At 37.3% G+C, this 25,649-nt stretch overlaps 1 protein-coding gene across 1 annotated transcript in view; it reads right to left on the reverse strand.

Annotated features, from left to right (window-relative positions):
• LOC131429205 (uncharacterized) overlaps positions 1 to 25,649 on the reverse strand; it is a 443,882-nt gene that overhangs the window by 160,632 nt on the left and 257,601 nt on the right. The window contains exons 9-11 of the mRNA XM_058593255.1: positions 4,041 to 4,307; positions 3,653 to 3,943; positions 2,145 to 2,279 (exon numbers count right to left, since the gene is read on the reverse strand). Of these exons, the coding sequence (XP_058449238.1) occupies positions 2,145 to 2,279; positions 3,653 to 3,943; positions 4,041 to 4,307 (693 nt within the window). The remainder of the gene's footprint in view (positions 1 to 2,144; positions 2,280 to 3,652; positions 3,944 to 4,040; positions 4,308 to 25,649) is intronic.

The raw sequence follows: 25,649 nt of genomic DNA on the forward strand, positions 1-25,649 counted from the left end.
ATAGTCACGCACAAATAATGGGCTATGAAACCAAAAACATGTTTCGAAAAAATAACAAGAGCCACTGATAAGTTTATCGAAAAAAATTGCAAAGCTGCAAGAATATTTCTCAAGCATTCTTTCATTACTCGAAAACAAACTTCATATTTTCAAAATGTGAAAAAAAATTGAAGAGTGACGAAAGTTAAATAATTTGCGATTTTGCGTAAAAATTACGCCTTCGTTATTCAAAACGCCATAACTGGCTTTCATTGGAACAACGACCAAGCGACTACATTCCCCATTGTTTTCTATTATAAAATGAACAGCAAAATCGATCATAGAACAATAGTAATTATTTCTGATTGCGAGAAGCATGACGCAATAGCTGCGTATGTTTTTCTCGAAGCTCTTAATCAACATTTTTCACAATACTATCCACATATATGCAAGTGCATCTATTTTTCTGACGGCGCTCCTCAGCAATTCAAAAATGTAAAACACTGCGAATATTTTTCATCGCGAACATGATTTTCATCGTTTTGTACATATGAATTTTCACGCGATAGCTCAAGGAAAAGGGCAATGCGACGGTGCAGGAGGAACTATCAAAAGAATGGCACATCGCGCAAGTACAAATGATCAATGATTGTCAAATTTCGACCGCGAATGAATTGTACGAGTGGGCCAGGAAAGCATCTTCTCTACCCAATATTTCAGTCATATACAAATGCTCGGAAGATTATGTAAAAGCAGAGAAATTTCTTAAAAATCGTTTTGAAAAATGTAAAACTATTTCTGGAACACAATCGTTTCGCTATGTTGAGACGCACGGAGGCAAGGAATTAAAAATGAAACTTTTCTCTTTCCAGGGCATGTTTGAAGTATTGAGTTTTTGTTAACCAGAAAAACCAAATCATAGAAAAATTGCAACTGTGCAAAAACTTTACGTCACTATTATTTTATTACTCACGTAAATCCTTTGTACTAACTTAACTCGTTTTCTGCCTGGAACGTTGCTAACAATAAACTGACAAAGTTAGGATTCGATCTGTGGCGCGACATGTGTCGACAAGTTAAGCCCGTATTTGAGCGAGTTGCGCTGCGGTACGCTCCGTGCGTGCGGGTCGTGATTGAAAAATTCATTGCTCCGAAGATATTAATCTTTCCACTCTGAAACTTTGCCAAGATTGAGTTAAGCACCTAAGGCTTCTTTTTCCAACAAAAAAAAACAAAAAAATTTGGCCCAAGTTTGAATTTTTTTTCTTTGTTTATTATTTGTAACTTTTTTCATTATATTAACTTTAAAGGTTGTTTTATGGAATCGCTTATTTGAAAGCTAAGGAAAAGACGCACATTCCATGTCTTGGACGAATTTTTGTATCTTTGTATTATGGTATGTATTATTTGTATATGCATGGGATGTTAAAAAGGCTTTTTTTGAAAACGCGAAATTTCAAAAAATCATATCTCGAAAATTTCACGTACCATATTGAAATAAAATATACGTGTCGAATATTTTCGTTTTCTTTACCGAAATAAAATAGTTAGATGAAAAAAAAAATTTTGGATGACTGATTTTACGTGGAATGCCCCATATGTTATTGAAAATTTTCAAGGGATTTTCTCTTAGTCCTTTCTCAAAAGTAAGGCTAGAGTTGAACTGGAAAACTGATGATGCAAATTGTTTTGTTTGGCCGTAAACAACGCTTATGAAAAATGAATCAAAAAATACAAAAATAAACTTTCAAAACAAAATCTGTCATTTACGGTCGAATTGCTGTGCAACAAGTGCCACTTCGTTAGGGCCCTGACCATACTCGAGTTAGGGTCTCAATACCACCAAGAGCACAAATCAGTTTCAAGTACCGACTGTAATTCCCACTCAAAGTTGCATTTGGCGAAACATACAACCGCTCATTAACATAACCCTTCTTGGGAGTTAAACAAGCCAGCACAAATATATGCCTGCTGAAGAAGGCGAATGGAAGGCCGCCTGGTCAAAGCCTTCCACGTTGAGATTCATCAGACTTTCATACTGAAATGTGGACCGGTGCCCCATTCTCTTCCCTCTTCTACATGGCAAACAAAAGCACTCTGGAAGGCCGACCGACCTGTTCCAGATGTAGTTAGTGGGGTTAGTTAGTTAGTTTATCATTACTTACCTCAAGCAGTAATCTCAGCAGCACTCCACCCTCACCGGGCAGGAAGCCGGCGTAGTGTTTCATCGCATATTCCAAGCACGACTGCACCACGTTGGTTCCATTCGTTTTCTGATAGCCGAAAGTAAGCCCACGGAACTGTTGTTTTGGGTAGAATTTTTTTTTTCGCATTTATTTCCCAATGTTTTTGTTGTTGTTCACAAAGCGGAAGGGTGGCATTGCGAGATTGGGTGGCACGATTTTTCGCGTTTCGCGGTTGGCATCATTTCCTCATTCATGAGGATTATGACGATGATGATGATGAGGATCATGATTTTTTTTTCGGCAGCCAACGTTTCAACGTTCAAGTCGATGGTTGTAACGTGAGATTTGGTTTGTGAATTCCACGGAACCCCGTAATCCGATGAGCATGAAAGGAAAAGAGGAGAAAGAGTTAACAAATAGAAGAAGAGCTTTTATCCTGGATTCTATTCAAATGTTATCATGGGGATGCTTTGGAATACGGTGGGTTATTTTAATGAGATAATGTTAATAATAAATGTGGGCTGCCAAATGGATTCAGACTTCGTGTTTTTTTGTTGGTGGAATACTAATGAAAGTTTTCAGTGTAAAACGTATCCACAGTGCATTTCATTTCATTACATGTCACAGTATGGATTCATCGCATGATATTTGTTCCGCAAAAATGTTTTTATTTTCACGATTGACGATTCAAACAAATCAATCGCATTAATCACCACAGACTACCGAATTGAGCCCGTTCAGAAGGTTCGATTAATAGACATTATTGCCTAATTTGAACTAGTCGAAACGGACTAACACTACACCATCCCAGCTCAAAATGCAATAAATTTTGTACTGATAATGATCGTGTGATGCCTCCCGTCCGCAGTCATCCGCTTGTCCTTTATTTATTCATTTCTGCTGAAAGCTTGGAAAGTTCAGACTGAGGACGGTTCGAACCACGGCCACGCTGGAAGCCCCAAAAGGCGTAACGAAAAGAATGAAACTTCGGGTCTACCGAAATGGAGCTATTTTGCATAAATAAGAAGGATTCTTTCCAAATCGATAACGATAAAATAAGCCTTCCAGCTGTGAAATGAGGGTGCCGGCAGACGCTTTCTGCTCCCAATAATGCTGCTGGAAATTTGTCGTCCATGAATGTAAACGATGGTGTCGAATGTCGGTAGGATTCGGGGTGTGATGAATATTAACGCGGTCGAGTTGTGAACGGAATTTCAATATTGATTGGGAACAACTGATGACACTGGGGCCGTCATTAGATGGATTTCACGCTTCCCCCGGAAAGAATAAATTGCGGTTTTTCATATGTTGAAACGGAATCACACCTCATTACACTGCCTAGGAAATAGAATAAATTATTTTCGATCATCTTTCTACGGCTACTGGGGTTCGCTTCACTAAATCGACTAGAATAATTTCCAAAAGGTTACAGCTGGCTCTGATCCTTGCTGACCGGTCAACGTCACCTATCATTCCACTAAACTTACCTCGTTCTCAATCTCAATGACAGCGTCTGAAACGCACTGGGAGAAATCCGGCGTCAGCCATTCCGGGCGCCCGAAATCTCTCTGTTCGCAAATCCTTCTGGCCTGACCATCGCCTCGTTTCGGACAGTCCGCCAGCACTGCGGGGCCCGATGCACTTGCCGGCCAGTTCACCCCGTAATCCGCATTTTTCGGGCACAGTGTCACTGATCCGGGCTCAACGACAGTTACGTGAACGCTTTTCGAAATCGGTGCCACCGAGTTCGAGACGATGCAGGTGTAGACGACCGATTTCTGAGGATGGAAAGAAGAACCGGATAAAAGGTAAAAGTGAGCCCATTAAATGCACGCTGTGGAAAGCGGAGCCAATTGACATTAATCTTAATTTCACCTGGAGATTTTTCACTTTCAGGATGCTCCCATCCGGGTAGAGATCTTCCCAGAGCTCGGATTTGGGTGCCGACTGGAATAGGGCCCCGTTTTTGGTCCAACTGTAGCCGAGGGTACCGTACTGCTGGTCGGAGTCCTGGGAAAGACACCGTATGAGCAACGAGTCGCCTCGAAAAAGTGTCACACTAGGAGGATCGACCCGAAGCTGGGGCGCACCGAGGATTTGCACTTTCGTCGAACGGCACTGCTGCATTCCCATATCGTTAACCTGCGGGGAGACGTTAACAGGCAGTGATTCGATTCGCAACGCACCGTCGTTCGGGGTGTTCCGGGAACGAGAAAGGAAAAGGAGAGACAAGATGATGAATATAAATTAAATCGTAATAGAATTTTGTGTTTTTTAAAAATGCGGTTACGCTGGCTGGCAACAACAATATTGAAGTCAGAATCGAGTGTGGAACGAATATTGATGTTCTTCAATTGTAGTTTTTGATGTTCCGATCATTGATGATTTTCTGAATCATTTGAAACTAATTTTGTTCCTCTGAAAGTGCCTTAAATCTGAATGTCAATATTCTTTTAAAACTGTCTCTTTCTACTGTTGAGTGTCTTCAATTGATTCAGGAAATACCTTGATTTCTCCTTTTTGCAATATTAATTATTTTAGTCAACAAACAAAACAAACAAAAACAAGGACAACCGCTCAACAACGGAAACTAGTGAATGCAGTGCTCCTGTTTCAAAAACACCTTCACCATCTAACCAACTATCTACTGCAATCAATGTAAAGGGTGATTTTTTAAGAGCTTGAGAACTTTTTTAAACAATAAAACGCATAAAATTTGCAAAATCTCATCGGTTCTTTATTTTAAACGTTAGATTGGTACATGACATTTACTTTTTGAAGATAATTTCATTTAAATGTTGACCGCGGCTGCGTCTTAGGTGGTCCATTCGGAAAGTCCAATTTTGGGCAACTTTTTCGAGCATTTCGGCCGGAATAGCCCGAATTTCTTCGGAAATGTTGTCTTCCAAAGCTGGAATAGTTACTGGCTTATTTCTGTAGACTTTAGACTTGACGTAGCCCCACAAAAAATAGTCTAAAGGCGTCAAATCGCATGATCTTGGTGGCCAACTTACCGGTCCATTTCTTGAGATGAATTGTTCTCCGAAGTTTTCCCTCAAAATGGCCATAGAATCGCGAGCTGTGTGGCATGTAGCGCCATCTTGTTGAAACCACATGTCAACCAAGTTCAGTTCTTCCATTTTTGGCAACAAAAAGTTTGTTAGCATCGAACGATAGCGATCGCCATTCACTGTAACGTTGCGTCCAACAGCATCTTTGAAAAAATACGGTCCAATGATTCCACCAGCGTACAAACCACACGAAACAGTGCATTTTTCGGGATGCATGGGCAGTTCTTGAACGGCTTCTGGTTGCTCTTCACTCCAAATGCGGCAATTTTGCTTATTTACGTAGCCATTCAACCAGAAATGAGCCTCATCGCTGAACAAAATTTGTCGATAAAAAAGCGGATTTTCTGCCAACTTTTCTAGGGCCCATTCACTGAAAATTCGACGTTGTGGCAGATGAAATTATCTTCAAAAAGTAAATGTCATGTACCAATCTAACGTTTAAAATAAAGAACCGATGAGATTTTGCAAATTTTATGCGTTTTATTGTTTAAAAAAGTTCTCAAGCTCTTAAAAAATCACCCTTTACAAAGCGCATCTGCGGCAACTGCAAATGAACCCAAGACGGCGATCATCAACGAAAACAAGGAAACGGAAACCGCTCACAACTCCAACGATATAGCAATGGATGATACGAGCAACGGACAAAACGACCTCCAATCTTCGCTAGAAGGAAATGGAAACTCCTCTCCCCCTAGAAGAAGGGTGACAACGAGATCCAACAATAAAAAAATAATTTTATGTAACAAAAACATGGGTAAATCGGCCACGTAAAGCTATACGCAAATTGGCCTGAATAAAAATTGTTAAAAAAAAATTATTTTAGTCTAACTTTCAAGTTGTATATGCACAGAAAAAAATTATCAATTTTACAGGTGACAGAATTCTACAAACGATACAATTCACAACTACTTAATTTTTCAAATGACGCAATATTCCACTCGCACAGAATTTTACACGCTCCGAATGTAATTAGCACTCGGCTACCAAGTGCTGCTATATGTATCAATTATTCAATAAACAGATATGAGTTCTGTGGTTCAGTCGAGTAACCGATGTGCTTGTGATCTAATGTTTCTCGGTTCAAGTCGCGCTGCTGCTAACGATCTTTTGTTTTTGCCTTTCTCATATAGAAAGGTTATGCAATCACTTGAAAAACCGACTAGTGAAAATTGGCCCGGAGGGCCAAGTGTCATATACCATTCGACTCAGTTCGTCGAGCTGAGCAATGTGTGTGTGTGTGTGTGTGTGTGTGTGTGTGTGTGTGTGTGTGTGTGTGTGTGTGTGTGTGTGTGTGTGTGTGTGTGTGTGTGTGTGTGTGTGTGTGTGTGTGTGTGTGTGTGTGTGTGTGTGTGTGTGTGTGTGTGTGTGTGTGTGTGTGTGTGTGTGTGTGTGTGTGTGTGTGTGTGTGTGTGTGTGTGTGTGTATGTGTGTGTGTGTGTATGTGTGTGTGTGTGTATGTGTGTGTGTGTGTATGTGTGTGTGTGTATGTGTGTGTGTGTATGTGTGTGTGTGTGTGTGTGTGTGTGTGTGTGTGTGTGTGTGTGTGTGTGTGTGTGTATGTATGTGTGTGTGTGTATGTGTCAAATAATCTCACTAGGTTTTCTCGGAGATGGCTGAACCGATTTTGACAAACTTGGATTCAAATGAAAGGTCTCGTGGTCCCATACGGAATTCCTAAATTTCATTCGGATCCGACTTCCGGTTCCGGAATTATAGGGTAAAGTGTGTTCAATATTGTACACCGTCACTTAAACCGGCGAAACAAAAAACGTAAAAAAATTTCTAAACTGGTCTCAAAACCACACAAATCGAAAGTCATTATCAGTAGGCAACTAAACAAACCGATTCCGGCTATCCTCGTTCCCGGTATCCGGTTCCGGAAGTACCGGAAATAGTGGTCATATATACCAAAATAGATCTCACTCACTTTTCTCAGCGATGGTTTGACCGATTTCCACAAACTTAGATTCAAATGAAAGGTCTCGTAGTCCCATACGGAATTCCTGAATTTCATCCGGATCCGACTTCCGGTTCCGGAATTATAGGGTAAAGTGTGTTCAATATTGTACACCGTCACTTAAACCGGCGAAACAAAAAACGTAAAAAATTTTCTAAACTGGTCTCAAAACCACACAAATCGAAAGTCATTATCAGTAGGCAACTAAACAAACCGAATCCGGCTATCTTCGTTCCCGGTATCCGGTTCCGGAAGTACCGGAAATAGTGGTCATATATACCAAAATAGATCTCACTCACTTTTCTCAGCGATGGTTTGACCGATTTCCACAAACTTAGATTTAAATGAAAGGTCTTGTGGTCCCATACGGAATTCCTGAATTTTATCCGCATCCCACTTCCGGTTCCGGAATTATAGGGTAAAGTGTGTTCAATATTGTACACCGTCACTTAAACCGGCGAAACAAAAAACGTAAAAAATTTTCTAAACTGGTCTCAAAACCACACAAATCGAAAGTCATTATCAGTAGGCAACTAAACAAACCGATTCCGGCTATCCTCGTTCCCGGTATCCGGTTCCGGAAGTACCGGAAATAGTGGTCATATATACAGAAATAGATCTCACTCACTTTTCTCAGCGATGGTTTGACCGATTTCCACAAACTTAGATTCAAATGAAAGGTCTCGTGATCCCATACGGTATTCCTGAATTTCATCCGGATCCGACTTCCAGTTCCGGAATTATAGGGTAAAGTGTGTTCAATATTGTACACCGTCACTTAAACCGGCGAAACAAAAAACGTAAAAAATTTTCTAAACTGGTCTCAAAACCACACAAATCGAAAGTCATTATCAGTAGGCAACTAAACAAACCGATTCCGGCTATCCTGGTTCCCGGTATCCGGTTCCGGAAATACCGGAAATAGTGGTCATATATACCAAAATAGATCTCACTCACTTTTCTCAGCGATGGTTTGACCGATTTCCACAAACTTAGATTCAAATGAAAGGTCTCGTGAGCCCATATGGTATTCCTGAATTTCATCCGGATCCGACTTCCAGTTCCGGAATTATAGGGTAAAGTGTGTTCAATATTGTACACCGTCACTTAAACCGGCGAAACAAAAAACGTAAAAAATTTTCTAAACTGGTCTCAAAACCACACAAATCGAAAGTCATTATCAGTAGGCAACTAAACAAACCGATTCCGGCTATCCTGGTTCCCGGTATCCGGTTCCGGAAGTACCGGAAATAGTGGTCATATATACCAAAATAGATCTCACTCACTTTTCTCAGCGATGGTTTGACCGATCTCCACAAACTTAGATTCAAATGAAAGGTCTGGTGGTCCCATACGGAATTCCTGAATTTCATCCGGATCCGACTTCCGGTTCCGGAATTATAGGGTAAAGTGTGTTCAATATTGTACACCGTCACTTAAACCGGCGAAACAAAAAACGTAAAAAATTTTCTAAACTGGTCTCAAAACCACACAAATCGAAAGTCATTATCAGTAGGCAACTAAACAAACCGATTCCGGCTATCCTCGTTCCCGGTATCCGGTTCCGGAAGTACCGGAAATAGTGGTCATATATACCAAAATAGATCTCACTCACTTTTCTCAGCGATGGTTTGACCGATTTCCACAAACTTAGATTCAAATGAAAGGTCTCGTGGTCCCGCACGGAATTCCTGAATTTTATCCGGATCCGACTTCCGGTTCCGGAATTATAGGGTAAAGTGTGTTCAATATTGTACACCGTCACTTAAAATATTTTCGGATACAACAAACATTTGAATCGTAATTTATAGTGCGTACTAGTAGAGTTTGTGTGTCATGTTAGTTGGTGGTCGGTTCTTTGGTTTGTGGAAATGTGGATGACTCACGCAATCAAAGCATTGTTTTATTCTGTATGTTATACTAGTTAATGCACAAACAATCTCTTGGTTTGTTTCAAAAATGGAAGAGATAAATTTTGAATGGAAGACCACAATATTATATGTACATGAGAAAGGCATCATTACACCACTAGGTGGATTAAAACAGGTTTTATTTCGTTCGAGTTCATGCCATGTAAATTTCAAATCACACAATTTGACATGTTTCTAAATAAAAATTTGTGTGAAATACGACGCTCCATTCAGTACCGTAGTGAGGGTGAGGCGAGTGAGGCGACCGCCTCGGGAGCCAACAATCGGAGAATGCTAAATCATGATGGAATCGCGAAAAAAACGTACAATTATTTTATGAAAAAAAATTTCTTGAGGATTTTTTCAGGAAAACTTTTTAAACTAGATTAAGTTTTAGATCATCGCCATGATCATTATCATTCATAAAATGTAAAATGCAATTCTACAGTCGTTTAGAATACAGAACCGCCATTCAGCGACGACCGTAACAATTATTTTTCATGAGCAAGAGATGCTCTCTTCTTGATTGTGGTTGTGAACTTGGACCCAGTGTTGGTGATTGCCGAAAATTTGACAGAAGCTGCTATGTTGCTATCTATATTGTATAAAACATTTTCAATCCGGTAGAAGATGTTACAAGAACTCGAGTCTATCAATGCATGAACCGTGAGAGAATTTTGCTACATTTCTTCGCTCCACTTCATACTCTGAGTATATCACGCCCTTAAAAAAATTTACAGTCTGAAAATGATCGTTGCTGTGTGGAATTTCCCAAGAGAGAATCGCAAGTTGACAATTATCACAGAAAATCGAATCGATGATTCAACTTGATGATTCTCATACTAGGTTGCAATATTCCAAAACCCTTGTGTGGAGCATTCACAGACATTTTCATAGACACAACTTATACAAAGGTTATATGCACAAAGTTAGAATAAGCGGCAATAGTTAAATTATTCTATCGCGATTGTCAACTGCCTGTATAGAATCTGATCGCGAAACGAGAATAAGTGACCGTTTGTTGCTTCAGAGGGGATCCCCACAGCAGCGTGCTATCCTTTGATTCTCAGAAATGTCATCGAGAGAAATTCGCTCTCGCACTGGTGTCGATTCTATGTTAAATGAGCCATGCCAGGTTTGTGTTGTTGCGATGATTTCCGTTTCTCTTTGATGGCATTTATTCAATCGTTGAAGAGTTGCCAGTGAACGTTCTTTGATACGATAAAAGCCATCCTTGCTTGGACCTACCAAAGATCTAATTCTCAGAGAGAAAGCCTGCGAACACCTTAAAAAGCAAAAATTAAACTTTCTGAAAGGTTCCCTGAAAGGAATTAACATTCCCGAAAATTGACTATTAATCAAATGTGCAAGTGCGTAAACATCTATGTTATACTACTGTTCACTGAACTGATATCGGACGTTTTGACGTAGGACTACTCTTTGAATTCTATATAGGAATGCGAAACAGTGATCAGGTCGCATCGAATCAAAGAGATAAAACTATATATTTGTGATAATTGGTTGTCGAAACTTTAATAAATAACGAACAATGTATAATTTTCAATCTTCACCAAGCCGTAGTCAGAGCTTTTCCTAAATAAGACGACAATTTCGTATGCATTAAATCTCTTTGCAGTTCGCGTAGAATGGACGCGATCATTTAAACTGAGCCTCTTCCCACAATCGATATTAGTATTGAATCGACTTCCATTCTGGGCGATTGGTTTGTGCAGTGGAAAAGGATTCTATGCTCATCAGGTTTCTGTGGGTTTTAATGCGCTTTTTGTCTTTGTCATGAGAGGCAATGATTGTTGTAGGAGTTCTGCTGATTTTTTTTCCATTCGAGGTAACACCAGAATTCAACATTTAATGCAGTTCTAAGACATTCGACAATAAAAATTCGATTCCGGAGTTCCAGAGTCGATTTTTTTAAACAAAATTTTTTGAGGCAACACTAGTTCTCGAAGTTTAAGATATTTTAAAGACATTGGCATTAAAAAAGAGAATTTTCGATTTCGGAAATTTCAAGATTTCGGTTCGGAAATCTCAAAATTCCATTTTCGGAAGTCTCGAAATTCAAAGTTCCAGAAAATCGATTCTAAAAATAATTTTGTTTTGTATGACACTAGATCTCGACGTTTCATGCAATTTAAAGACATTTGCCATAAAAAAATATTTAGATTTCTGAAATCTCAAAACTACCATAGTTAATTTTTTCCTTTGTCAATTTCTTCAACTTATTGTCGAGATGACACAAGATGTCGATGTTTCATGCAATTGTATTACATTTGGCATGAAAATAATTACTTCAACCTCAACCAGCCACCGGCTGAAAGTCTCTTCAATAAAGAAAACTAACTAATTTCAACCTCAACATTTTCCTGAGTTTTAGAGTCAATTTTGAAATTTTTGATCTCGTTTCAGGAAAATTTTTTTTTTGAATTTAAGTTCCCCAAGTTTTAAATTCTTAAACATTTGGCATAAAAAATACCAAATGGTGCAGAATTGTCCGATGACGGGCCGATCGAAGCGCTACGATCGGCCCCATATCGTGCTCAATCGGTCCGATAATCGGGCCGATGATCGGACTTATGCAAGTCGACAAATTTCACTGGGAACGAATAAACATAAAACGAAAAAAAATATTTTCTAAAACTTTTGGTCCTGGTTCAGATTTCAGCTCTGGAACTCAGGCTCAGAATCCAATTCCAGAATTTGGGTTTCGAATCTAGGTTTCAGATTTCATTCCCAGAACCTAGGTACAGAGATTCAAGATGCAGAATTCAGGTTCATAATCCACGTCCAAAATTCATTTCCAGAATCCTAGTATTGGGCGAAAATCTAGAATTCATGTCCAAAATCCAGTTCTATTATTCAGATCCAGGACCCAGGTCTCGAATGATGGTCCAAATTCTAGGTTAAAGATTCAAGTCCAAAAATCGGATACATAGTCCAGGTTTTGAACTAACGTTCAGGAGTCAAGTCCTGAACTCCGGATTCTAGAACCAGAATTCAAATTCAAAATCCAGTTCTCAATTCAGAATCCAGCTCCAAAATTAATTTACAAAACCCAATTCCAGAACAGATTTAGAATTCGTGTCCAGAGTTCAGATACACAATCCAGTTGTAGAATTCTGGTCTAGAATTCAGGTACCGAAACCAAATCAAGATTTATTTTTAAGGTCTAGAATTCAAGTCCAGAATCCAGAATTCTGCTACAAAATCCAAGTCCACACACTTAAAATTGATTCTCGAGCTCAACATATTGAAATGCCGAATTAGATCGGCAACACGACATTATATTGATTCTTCAGTAATTAACATGCTATTTTCCGAAATTCGTTAATGTAATATGCTGGTATCTCGGTAAAGCGCATTCTTTTGCCGAAGTTTGGCATAATACTATGCTGAGCTTGTCAGTAAGCAACAAATATACCGAAATCAGCAACTCCATTTGCCGAGATTTCGCACAGTGAGGTAGCTTTTACTGAAACTCAGTGAGGCACTTATCATCTAATGTCTCTTTTCGATTTTGCAAAGAACCACGTCGCCGTTCCTCGTGGAGCTAGAAAAAAAATTGGAGTGTGGAAAGAAATTTGTATATTTCGTGCAAAGATAAGTGAAATGAAAAACTATCTACAATGCATATATACTTATAAAAATATGCTTATTTAAAGGTAGAGGCGTTAATGAGCACTAGAAATTGTGTTTAGCCATGATGTTCTCTTTTGGAGTTTGCTTGTCTAAAGATTAAATTCAACATTAATAAAACATCCTCTTTCTTCCACCTTAGCGTTTATGATATTTATTTTATAGAATAAAGAAGAGCAATTCTTTCTTCGTTCAATTACTGATAACTCGGCCATTCATGATCGTTTTTGCCGAACTAAAAGCGAAATTTCTACTGGATAGTCCGTCAATAATTCATAGTTCACAAATTTAGGATTGCCGAGATTCTCAGTAATTAGCCATTTTGCTGAGACGATTACCGAGCACTCAGCTGTGCAAATCTCGGCATTTTTTTGCCGAGATTCAGTAATAAAATTTAAGTGTGCAGAACCAAAATCCAGACTTCTACTCCGAAGTTTAGTTAAGAATATAGGCACAGAAAGCAAGTCCAAAGTGTACGTGTAGAATTTAGACCCAAAATTCAGATCCAGAGTTAATGTTCAGAATTGATATCCAAAATTCATTTCCAAAATCCTAGTGTAGAGTCCAATATCATAATTCATGTCCGAAATCCAGTTCCAGAATTCATGTTCAAAATACATTTCCAGAATCCAAGTACTGATGCAGAGTCTAAGATTTGTGTCCAAAATTCAGCTCCTGAGTTCATGTCCAGAATCCAGTGCTATAATACCTTTCTAGAACTCTGGTCTCAATTACAGGTCCAGAAATCAGATGCAGAATCCAGGTCCTGAATTAAAGCTCTGAACCCAGGTCCAGAATTCACTCCCAGACGCTAGAACCAGAATCCTGGTCTAAAATTCAGTTCCTGATCCAGAATTCATTTACAGAATCCTACTCCAGAATACAAAACTAAAGTTCATGTGCAGACTTCAGATACACAATACAGTCCTATAATTCTGGTCCAGAACCCAGACTCCCAATTCAGGTCCATAATTCAAGTCCAGAAATCGGATGCAGAATCCAGGTCCTAAATAAAAGTTCAGATCTAAGGTACAGAATTCATTCCCAGAACCTGAATACAGCTCCAGCATACAAATTTATAATTCGGATATGGAATCAAATTCTATAATTCTAGTGCCGAATCTAAGATTCAGGTCCAGAATCCAAGTCTAGAATGCAGGAGTAAGTCGAGAGTTCAATATTAGGGCTCAGGTTCATAATTCATTTTCAGAATTTAGCTTTCCATTCGGGATTTCTGATGTAACACTCAAAAGAGCTACAAGTATTTACTAAAATTGAAAATGTTACTTGAGATAACCTTACAGGAAAATTGAATAATGTGTGTTCGTTTGGAGGGGAATATTTTTGAATTCACCTCGGGCGCCTGAAATGTTCACTCTGGCTCCATTTATGTGCATCTTATAAGATGTAAAATCACAAAAAAATTCGATCTGTGTGCGATTAGGATTATGTATAAACTTAAACAATCAAATAGTTTTGGAGATAACATGACAGAAGTTTAATAGAATCCTGTTCAAAGAAAAACGCGTATGAATTGCAATTGCGCCTACTTCAATCTGCTGTGTCTGGACTGGACTATAGATTGCCCCTTTCTCCCATGTTTTGAAGCAGGTTGAATAAGACGTATCACAATTTACCCATATTACGTGAAAAATTCCAACAGTCCAAATGCATGCAGTAAGAATGGCATTATTGGGCCATTTAATTCGTTTTACCCCATTGTTTTTCATATTCCGTTTCTTTACTTGAATTTCTGAAAGGAGGCTGATTGCGGTTGACATAAATCGATTTACATAACATAGAAAACCTTGAAAAATATATTACAAATGAATTCAATAACCGCTCGAATCGTGTTAATCCAGATTACCCCAAGTTTTCCTTTGACTGAACTTTTTGCAGTACACTGATCTACAAATCTAAATCAGATCCAACATGACATAGCAAATAGGTCCATATTCCGTATCCAATTGCAGCGATGCCAGTACATTTAGTTGGAATGACAGCACTAGATCGTTTAATCCAACTTCTGAAGAGAATTGGGGTAAAACAGTATAACATCATTCGTGCGGTCATTGTATCTCTTTGTTTTCAACATTTTAAAACTCTTCACGTTATATAAATCGATATCGATCAACCGCAACCTTCTTGCTTCTGGAATACGAAAGAAAGCTTAAGTGAAGGGAAGATGAATGTGATTTCAAATAGAAAGGTCGTATTTTATTTGCTTCAGTGCTATATTTTTAAGTCAAACTAAATATTATTAATATAATGTTATATTACTAAAGGAAAAATGGGGTAAATCAGCTCAAGGAGTTTTGTACAGTCATTGAAACTACATGCTATCGATTTGTCAAAATTCTTATATCAAAATTACTTTATTTAGTCTTCCGCAAGTACCATGGTTTTATGTTATATAGTCAGTTGTGGTAGAATGAGCATGATTTCGTTTTGTGTGGTCCTTTTAAATCAGTGATTCCCAAAGTGGTCCCTACACCCACTGGAAAGCTCTAGCTTCTTTTTTAGTGGGGAGTTATCTTAAAATTGACAACAGATGGGCAATGAGTCGCAAATAGTGGGCTTCTCTAGTTGAAAAAATCTTTCTGAGATAGGCCCTGAGTAAATGTGGAAAAATTTTCAATATATCATTGCGAAATACAACCCAGAATCAAGCCAATCTATTATTTGTGAGAATGATAAGATACAAAATACAGGAAGAAAGTTCAGGTACAGGTTCAGAATTCAGAATTAGAATCCAGGTTCACAGACATGATTCTGATGGATGCCTCGGATCTCTGTTGAATTTTTAGAATTCGAGTCCAAAATCTTGTTCAAATCCAGAATTAAGGTCTAGAATCCTGCTTCCCGAAGCATAATTTAGGTTCAGATCCAAACTTTCTCCAGGAATTCAGAATTCTAGGTCCAGGATAAGAATTCATGTCCAAAACTAAAGTCCAGGTCCATGTTCCGAATTCAGGTGACGGAAATCCAAAATTCAGGAATTCGCATCAATTAGGAACAATCCGGGTACATTCTGGATCTAGTCTTAGAACACTAGATCCAGAATTCTGGTGAAGAGTCAAGGTTCAGGATCCAGTTTTAGATTCCAGAACTCTGTCAGGAGTTGTGGTCCTGAATCCAAATCCGAGATCAGGATGTTGGTCCAGAACCAAAGTTTAAGTCCAAGTTGAGAATTATTTTCCAGAATCCAGGTTCAGGTAAAAACTCTGTCAAAAATCTGGGTCAAAGTTCAGAATTCAAGAGTTAAGTTCCAGCATCTCGTTCCATATTCCAGGTCCAAAGTAAGAATTCTGGTCCAGAATCGAAGTCCCGAATTTAGGCTCAGAATTCAGATCTTCTCAAATTCATATTCAGAGGTTCCAAGCAGAGAATACTGGTTCAGGGTCAGAATACAGATCCAAGGTCAGAATCTTTATCTAGAATACAGGTACAGAACTCAGATCCAGAATTAAAGTCAGGTATAGTTTCAGAATCCAAAATCAGAATCAAGTTCCAGGTACACGATTCTGGTGCAAGTCATATTATAAGAGTGAAAAATCTTGTTTAGAATCCTGAATCCAGTTCCAGAATCATGATCCAGACTTAGACTCAAAATCTATGACAGTAGTTCAAATCAAGAAACTTGGTTCAGGTCTAAAATCCGAATCCATGCTCAAAATCCAAGTGTAGATCTTAGCTTCACGTTCAGAATTTTCCCGTCAGAATTCTTGTCCAAAATCCATGTCCAGAATCAGTGTTTCAGATCCTGGAAACTTGTCGGGACCTGGGGTTCAGAATCCTGGGCTGACATTATGCATCTCGAATCGAGTTGCTCGAAACGATTATTTTTGAAGTCGATTCGACTGAACTGAGGCATTACGTATCGCTTTCGACCTCGTGATCAGAGATGCCAGATATTTTCATAGAAAATCTGTATTGATTCGTATAAAATATCTGTATTTATCTGTATTCGCTAATAAAATGAAATTTCTTCAATACAATTATGTTAAAAATTGTTATTCCAATAGATTATGGTTATAGAATGGTAGAATCAATTTCATATCTTATATTATATTCATCGACGAAATTTTATAGTTTTTTCCTATCAACAACAATTGAATTATTGTCCCATATACTTGTCTAATTTGAAAATGTTCACTTCATAAGTTGAGATGGATTTCCAAAACCCAATATGCAACGTCAAGTCAGGTAATACAACTGTCAGTCTGGCAATAGTTCTTCATGATGCCAAGACTTGTCTAACTTTTAAGTTCAATTTAGTTACAAATTTTAATATAAATGGATTTCAGTGTTCTTCATTCAATATCTGCACAAAAAATATTTATTTTAAAAAGTGATTTGTACGTTGATTCCTAAACGTTTATCTCGTCATTGCAATCAAGTACTAATAGATAGCTCAAATACTATTAGATAGTTTAATTTTTTCCTTAATATTTTTGGTGAAATCTGTATGAATCTGTATTAAATTTAAGAAATCTGTACTCTGTATTAAATCTGTATGCGCATGTAAAAATCTGTATAATACAGATAAATCTGTATAAATGGCATCTCTGCTCGTGATCGTGATCTCTGGTCATAACATACATAGGTAAACAAACCCATATACATTGCAATCATGAAAAAAATTAAACTGAATTATTGTTTGAGTATTTTCGATTACATTTATTCAGTTCAAGTACTGAAAAGAAGCAAACTGTTTGTAATACTGCGGTTTTAAGTTGCCGCACGAAATTAACATGAACACATTTCTTAAATTTAAATCAAGAAGCAGATTCGTTTCCACTCCATTTGAAAACGTAAAGAATTTTTTCAAGCGTGTTCTTGTACACAATTTATCGATGATCTTTTGAAATTACAATAAAAAAAAATTCTGTATTTTTCATGTATTGTTTCAAGTCTAATACAATTTACGTCATCCATATGTGAAGTTTTAATCAAAGGCTTTTAGGTTTTGCAGCTTTTTTTGTAGTATTTTATCATATTTATTAGGAGATATTGCTTTAGCTAATATACCAGGAGCAACCCATTCTTTGTAGTGTTCATAATCTATTTAGGTACTATTGAAGAGTCAAATACGCGCTAATAGCCCGAGATTGTGATGCTTTTGGCATATTCTAAATACTTTCAAGGTGTTTGGACAAATTTTTAAATTTACTTGAGTAAGATACGAGGTCTGTTCAAAAAGTTCCCGAAATTTTTTAATTACGCGCGTCTGGAGAGTCCGGTGATCAAATTTTTTTTTATTGTGTTGGTACATATGTCCCTAATGTATGATGAAATTCTCAGCTTTATTCATTGTTTACATTCTGTCTTGTAGCGGCTGGTGTAGACGTGTTTTTTTGAGCTCGGCGATTTTTGTTAGTTTAAACAATGGAAGAATTGAAGAATTTGTATTAAATTTTGCGTGAAAAATGAAATAAAGTGTAACCAAGTGTGCGAAATGTTACAGAGAGCCTACGGTGAGTCTGCTATGAAAAAAACAAGTGTTTACGAGTGGTATAAGCGTTTCCAAGATGGCCGCGAAGACGTTGAAGACGACGAACGCTCCGGTCGACCCAGCACGTCAATAATCGATGAAAATGTGGGAAAAGTGGGAAAAATGATTATGGATGATCGCCGAATCACTATTAGAGAAGTTGCTGATGAAGTTGGCATATCAGTTGGCTCATGCCATCATATTTTTTCAAATGTTTTGGGCATGAAACGAGTGGCAGCAAAATTCGTTCCAAAACTGCTGAATTTTGATCAAAAAAACAAACGCATTACCATCGCTCAGGAGCTGTTAAACGACGTAAACGACGATCCAAATTTACTTGAAAGGGTCATAACTGGTGATGAAACATGGGTGTACGGTTATGATGTCGAAACAAAAGCACAATCGTCCACGTGGAAGCACCCAACGTCACCAAGACAAAAATCGCCAGGCTCAAAAAAACACGTCTACACCAGCCGCTACAAGACAGAATGTAAACAATGAATATAGCTGAAAATTTCACCATACATTAGGGACATATGTACCAACACAATAAAAAAAATTTGACCACCGGACTTTCCAGACGCGCGCAATTGAAAAATTCCAGGAACTTTTTGAACAGACCTCGTATATGGGTAAAAACATTATTTGCTCATTGTTATCGAGCGAATAAGCTTTTTCCTGCAATCCGTTTGAGTCACGTTTTCTGTCCACAGGATTCAGAAATTTTATTACAAACTACAGTTACTGGGCATAGGTTAGTTTCGACTTACTTTTGTTATTTTAAGTAAACACCACGCAGCTTTCAATTAATATGCTTTCTAAACAGTTCGACTTGTACATAATATGCCAAACACACAAAATATATATATTATATATATATATATATATATATATATATATATATATATATATATATATATATATATATATATATATATATATATATATATATACATATATATATATATATATATATATATATATATATATATATATATATATATATATATATATATATATATATATATATAACGATATACAAAAAAATGCATTAAAATAAAGATTATTAATACTAATATGTTTATGAAAATCTAAGATGTTATCGATAACCACCTAAATAAAAAAGAAACGTATTCGAAAACTCATAGTCGATAGTAATAAGGCTTTCGACCATTTCTTATCGAGTTCAGTCGTTTACGAGCTCGATTGTTTTGGTTCCATAATGCCAAAACTTCTCGATAATCTAATACTTCTTCGAGTGAAGTCGAACGAAGCTCGATGATCGACTTCGAATCGAGAACCATAATACGAAACGTGGTCGATTCGATAAAATTTCAGTCGAATCGAGATACATAATGCCACCCCTGGTCTAGGTATAGAATCTCGGTCAATAAGTCAGGTTCAAGTTTAGAATCCTAGAGAACTCAGTTCCAGAATCTAGTCAAAATTCACAGTCCAAGGGCACAATACAGGTGAAGAATTACGTCCACAGTCTAGGTTCAAAGTTTAGTTTCAGAAACACTGTCAAAAGTTCGGAAAACAGAATTCTGGTCCAGAATCCAAGTTCAAACTCATGTTCAGATTCAGAATCTAGGATAAGGTCTCTATCAGGAGTTCAGGTTCACAATCTCGGTCCAGGTCTAGAATCCAGATCCATGTTCCGAATCCAAGTACTGAATTCTGCTTCAAGTTCTTCCATATCCGGATAAAGAATCTTAGTCCAGAATCTAGGTTCAGATTTAGTATTCTGATTCAGAAACCTTGTTTGATAACCGGATCCAATGTTCAGGATCAGAATACAGATCTAGATATCGCTTAATCGTTGTCTTTATTTTCTTCGTGGAACCTTGTGGGTCGCAAGAAATCCAAAAACTGACGTCACAAGCTCTCAGAGACAGTTACAAATCGAATCGTTCTGGGAAATCCTTCTGTCAACTGAACTACTTTGGATGTGATGATACACAACTCAGAAGACTTCCCGGTAGCAAAGGAATTTGGTATTTGACTGTTCACGGCCGGTGTAGTTCACATGTTAGTCAATTGTGTGTCAGATTTCGTTGTGTCTCTATTGACTTCTATTTCACTTACTCAATGTTTGATTGATAGGATCTTGAATTAGCAATTAGATTCTACCGCGTTCGCTGTCAAAATGTCCGAAGTTACGCGTTTTTTGTGCGATTATATTATACGCGGTACGTATCTTCCGCGTAAAAAGAGTGTAATTGAATGACTAATATTTAACACAAATTTAAAGTTCTGAAATCTTCTTCAAATTACATTAGAGACGTACCTTATGATCATAAAAGAACCGGAATTTTTATTTTAAAATTCCCGCGCTTGTCCAATCGGTAAACTTTTATTCTCTCAACGTTGGCAACACTTTTATACACATTCTGTCGAATTTTGACGCATATCGTACGATTAGTTTTTGTTTGGCGTCTATACAAAGAAGTTGAAAATTTTTCGTGTGGCGATTCTTATAATGGATGAAAATTTAGAACAACGTGCGTGCATCAAATTTTGTGTTGCAAATGGATGTAAGTGTTCCGAAACTTTGAAAATGTTAGAAAAGGCCTTCGGTGAATCGTGTCTAGGAGGCATACGAGTGGTATAAACGCTTACCGATTGGACAAGCGCGGGAATTTTAAAATGAAAATTCCGGTTCTTTTTTTATCATAAGGTACATTAGATATTACACTTCGGTGCCATAGCTTAAGGGTTTTTTTTGCAATTATTGAAAAGATCGTCCGGTAAAAATTTTCATAATTATTGTAAAAGAAAACTTATGTACCGAAATATCGGTCATTTCTATAGATTACCGAAATTTCTCGTCAAAAATATTACCGAACAAAGGAATTAAGTCTTAGTGTGTACGTCTGCTTAGCGCTTTATGTAGAGCTGCTAAGTCGTGCTAGTAGTGCAATATGAACTGCTAATGCACTGAAAAGTTAAAGACAACACGTAAAGGCAAACAAACATGCAGGTCATAATTTTCGCAATGTTGGTAAGCCATGTGTTAAAATTTGCACAGTGTTTGAAACCTTCAGATTTTATAAAATATTTAATCCATGTAAAAAGTATGTGAGATAATTATTATAAATTGCGTGAAATGTGTCAAATGATTGAGATGATTAGAATTAGTTAAATTAGATAAAATTAGGTGAATTGCATATAAAATGTGAAGAAAAGTTTATATTCGAGAAACAAGTTGAATTGAAAATGTGTGTAAACTGTTTCAAATATGTACATGAAAATTGGTGCAAATTCACAAAATATTTTTAAATGTGTGTGCTATATGAAACATCCAGTGATGTTCCATCATCATTATAAGTGTAAGACTATGATAATTGATTGTTGCTCGAAAACCGTATTCTCAATTAAATAGATTTTTTTTCTTTTCCTACATGAGAGTAACAAAAAGCATCACTAAAATATGTTTCAAACTACAGTATGTTGGAGCCCCGTTCGGAAACATCGTCTCGAATGGAAGCATGCCACCCATTTCTGTGAACAGATGCCACATCCTGGCAAACGATGCTTGGTGGACCTTAGACACCGAAGATCATCCAAAGCAAAAGCACATCCCGATCTGATAAAGCACAAAATCAATGAGTAGGATCACTTCTGTCTCGCTTGCGGCAGTGCGGGTGGAAACCCTCCATTCGGAAGGCAGTGTATCTTTCGATGCTCAAATCCCTACTATATGGCAGCTATACCAACCGACTGGAAGGACCGTGTAATGGTTTGTTTTATCCAATGCATGTTTGTTTCATGCATTTGATTCGTGAAAGAAAAAGAATAAAAGGAAGCGGGCATGTGACTAGCTTTTGTTTAATTTAAAGAAAAAAACACGGACGATGTTACCGAGCGTAATCTTTGCGGAAGACTGCTTGTGTCAGTTTGATGATTTTTTCTTCTTACAGAAATCAGTGTAGCTCTAGGATTCAGCTGAAAGTTGCTCTTGAATTTGAGGATGTGCTTGAAGTGAGTGAATTATTGTGTGACACTAACAGAAAGGGTTTGAATTTTATTTATCTGTTTGATATTTTTCGGAAGACTGTGAGGTGTATTGAAGATGTAGAGCGCATGGAGAAGCTAAGATGAAAGTTTGCATTATGTTGTGATTATGAAATGACGAAATTTTAGATAACAAGGGAAAATAGTAGCACGAAAGAGCGTTTTCTTTGGTGTCATAATCGGCAGAATAATGATGAAAATTTGGCATTACCATGACCTGCTGGTTAGTTCCATCGGCTAAAGAGCAAATAGCTCTCAAGATAATGCCTTTTATCTCAAAATTGTCAAGAAAATATATTTTAAAGAGTATTTTTTTGGCATTAAAAATGCCTTACTGCTTACTCACTATAAGTGGCCGGGGGTCAATTGAAAGTTTCAAAAATAGCCGCGTAACCTTTTTGCGTCATAATTTTGAACGTTAATAACTCAGACATTTGTTGATGGATTGACATAATTTAACAACCAATCGATTCGGAAACTTTTAACTTTTCAGTATTTCAATAGCATACTATAGAAAAATGGTTAGAATTGACCTATGTTTTCACCCACCAATCCCAGCTGACCAAATTGACGTCATTTTCTTGTTCGGCATAGGAGGCTTTGTGTCATGGATAAAAACACCGCATCATTCTGCGTAGTGTGAAAAGGAATCTATAAATATATGCTGCAAATCATTTCTTGATTTCAGTTGATACTTGACTGTGAATGAAACAAGTAGCTCGTCCAGTGAGCAGGGCTGGCAATAATCAACTCCGTACTTCATCATCACCGAGTTCAGCTCACCTGCAAATCGGTTTCAGAAGCATCGCTGAGCGAGTTGAGTAACTGGGTAACCATTTGTGTATAGAGAAAACATCGTCTCAACATCGTAGTGTCAAGCAATCAGCAGATGAACGCTGAGTGTACATCAAATATTAGAACCCACTGAGAGACGATTTGTGAGTTGTGATTTGATGTGTTTGTACATTAACACATTGAATCAGATTCTTATGACACTGTCTCGCTTGTATTCCCCATCCACCAGAGTTGCCATGGCGGCCAACGTTCGAATCGATACCATTTCAATCCAATTCTCAAAACATGTTCTCGTATGCTGGAAAGCGCATTCGTTTCAGTAGCCAGTTGTGTTTAGCTCGAGACATGAAATTCAACCATTTATGGTATACATCACGCTACAGTTCGACTTTTGTTTTCGTACATTAATGTTCGTGTTCGTTTTGAGTTCCAGCAAAAACAAAACCGAAAATCTGGGTTGTGTTGGCAGCTCTGTGGTTTAAGCATACACTCACCGGTGTAGCTCGGTACGGTGATGCCAAACTCAGTACTCACTTTTTAAAACTAGGAATGAGAGTTAAATGCTATGAAATCAAAACTGAGAAACATCAATACCATCATAATTTGATGTCAGCGGTGCTCTGTATAGGTGAGTGTGGTTGTTTAGATCAGCGATGAGTTTCATCTTCACCATCATTTTACGGATTGCATCGTAAATCATGAGGTGAGCTGATGAATAGAAAAAATCGAATCTTATGAGCGAGTGTTTGCCACCCTTGCCAGTGAGATGATGACTAGATTGTATATGCGTTCGCTCTTTGGATTGTCGCTTTTGCTAACTCTTCACTGTACGAACGCTTATAACTCAGTCATTTGTTGATGAATTTATATAATGTAATTACCAATCGATTCGAAAACATTTAACTTAAACTTATGCGGTAACGTCATTTTAGTATTTCAATTGCATACCATTGAAAAATTGGATTGAGTTAACCTATGTTGTCACGAGCCAATGACAGTCGCAGTGAATGATGTCAAACTCTCATCCGATTTGCGCAGTATGAACTATAGCACAAAAGAGAATCAATAAATATATGCCCGAATACATTTCTGCTTTAGTTTACCCATGGCTTATCTTGATTCTCCGGTAACTAGCAGGCCAATTTAGAATTATCGGCGATACATTTTTCGAACCTTATTTGAAGTGCTTGTATCTCGGTTATTTGTTGATGGATTTTTCTCATTTAACTTGATTTGAAAAAGTTTAAAAATGCTTTAATTTGTCAACGGGTAGTGTGCATACAGAAATCTCCATTTACATACGAACAACGCGGTTGCGCACAAATAGATTCAGTATAAAGTTGTGTTATGATGATAATTATAGGTACTTGTTTTTCATTAAATGTTCCTAAACACAACGAACTATCTCTCTGCAAAATTCCTTAAGCCCTATTATTGAACTAAACAATAATCGTGTAACCTAATTCTATAGTTAGAAATAATTGAGAATCTTATGGAAGAGATCCTGACTAAGGATCTTATAGAAGGGATCAAGAAAAAGTTTTACAAACACAATGCAATGCAAATCGTTATGCAGTATCGTATTGAACAAGCTGTTGTCCCACCAGGAAATGCTTCAAAAGATTCGGAGCTTAGTACAAATAATACACAGACTCACATATATAAAATTATCAGATGCAATAAAATGTAGTATTAGAGATAAACTCAAGATAAGCTGATCTGCGATTTTACATGTATCATTTGAATCCTCACTAAACTCGGGTCGCCGCCAGTTTCAGTTAAATTATCATTTACATCAAAACAACAAGTGTCTTATCATAAAATATATAAAATCTTCTCTAATCGCTGTTTATAAAATGAATAAGTTTGTACGTTCTCTGTCTTGAAAATTATTCTGATATAAAATCATTTCTTCTGTCCAGATTTATATCTTGAGGTTGTTCGTATCCAAAATTGGTCTTTTAAGTAACTTTGAAATCATCATAATTGACTTTCATTCAAAGGATATTTTTAAAAATTTTGAAATGAAAAATTAAAGTAAGTTAGTAATTTGTCGCTGTTTAGTGCATACACCATCGTCTTTATGTTTGTATTTATTATGGATACCTTAGAATTATCTCATTTTTGATGTAATCGTGCTCGGTCGTGTCTTGCATACAACCCTTTGATTTTTTTAATTCGCTTAAAGTGACTAAAACTACCGTAACAACTTTTCTTTACGTTTCGTCTTAGACTCGTCAGTGCAGAGCAGTTCAAATTGAACTGCTTAGTGCAAACTTGAACAGCTCAATTTGAACCGCTAAGCACACGTAAAGTTGCTGTGCTATTTGCAAAACACTTTTTCAATTGGCACCGAAGTGCCTTGTCTTTTCTGACGTGCCGAACGAAAACGTCTTTTTCGACTAATACTGGCCGATTCAGGTATCCTAAGTTTGTGCTTTGGGCACATAAACATTTTTACTTTCCTTTACGTTTCGTGTTAGACTCATTCAGACGAGATCGGATAATGGCTGTGTGTTTATGTAAGTGTGCGCACCTTCCAACGAAATTTACTTGTTGATTTAGTAATACTGTTAGTTTGATATTTTC

This window comes from Malaya genurostris, chromosome 2 (genome assembly GCF_030247185.1).
Source record: "Malaya genurostris strain Urasoe2022 chromosome 2, Malgen_1.1, whole genome shotgun sequence".
NCBI lineage: Eukaryota > Metazoa > Arthropoda > Insecta > Diptera > Culicidae > Malaya > Malaya genurostris.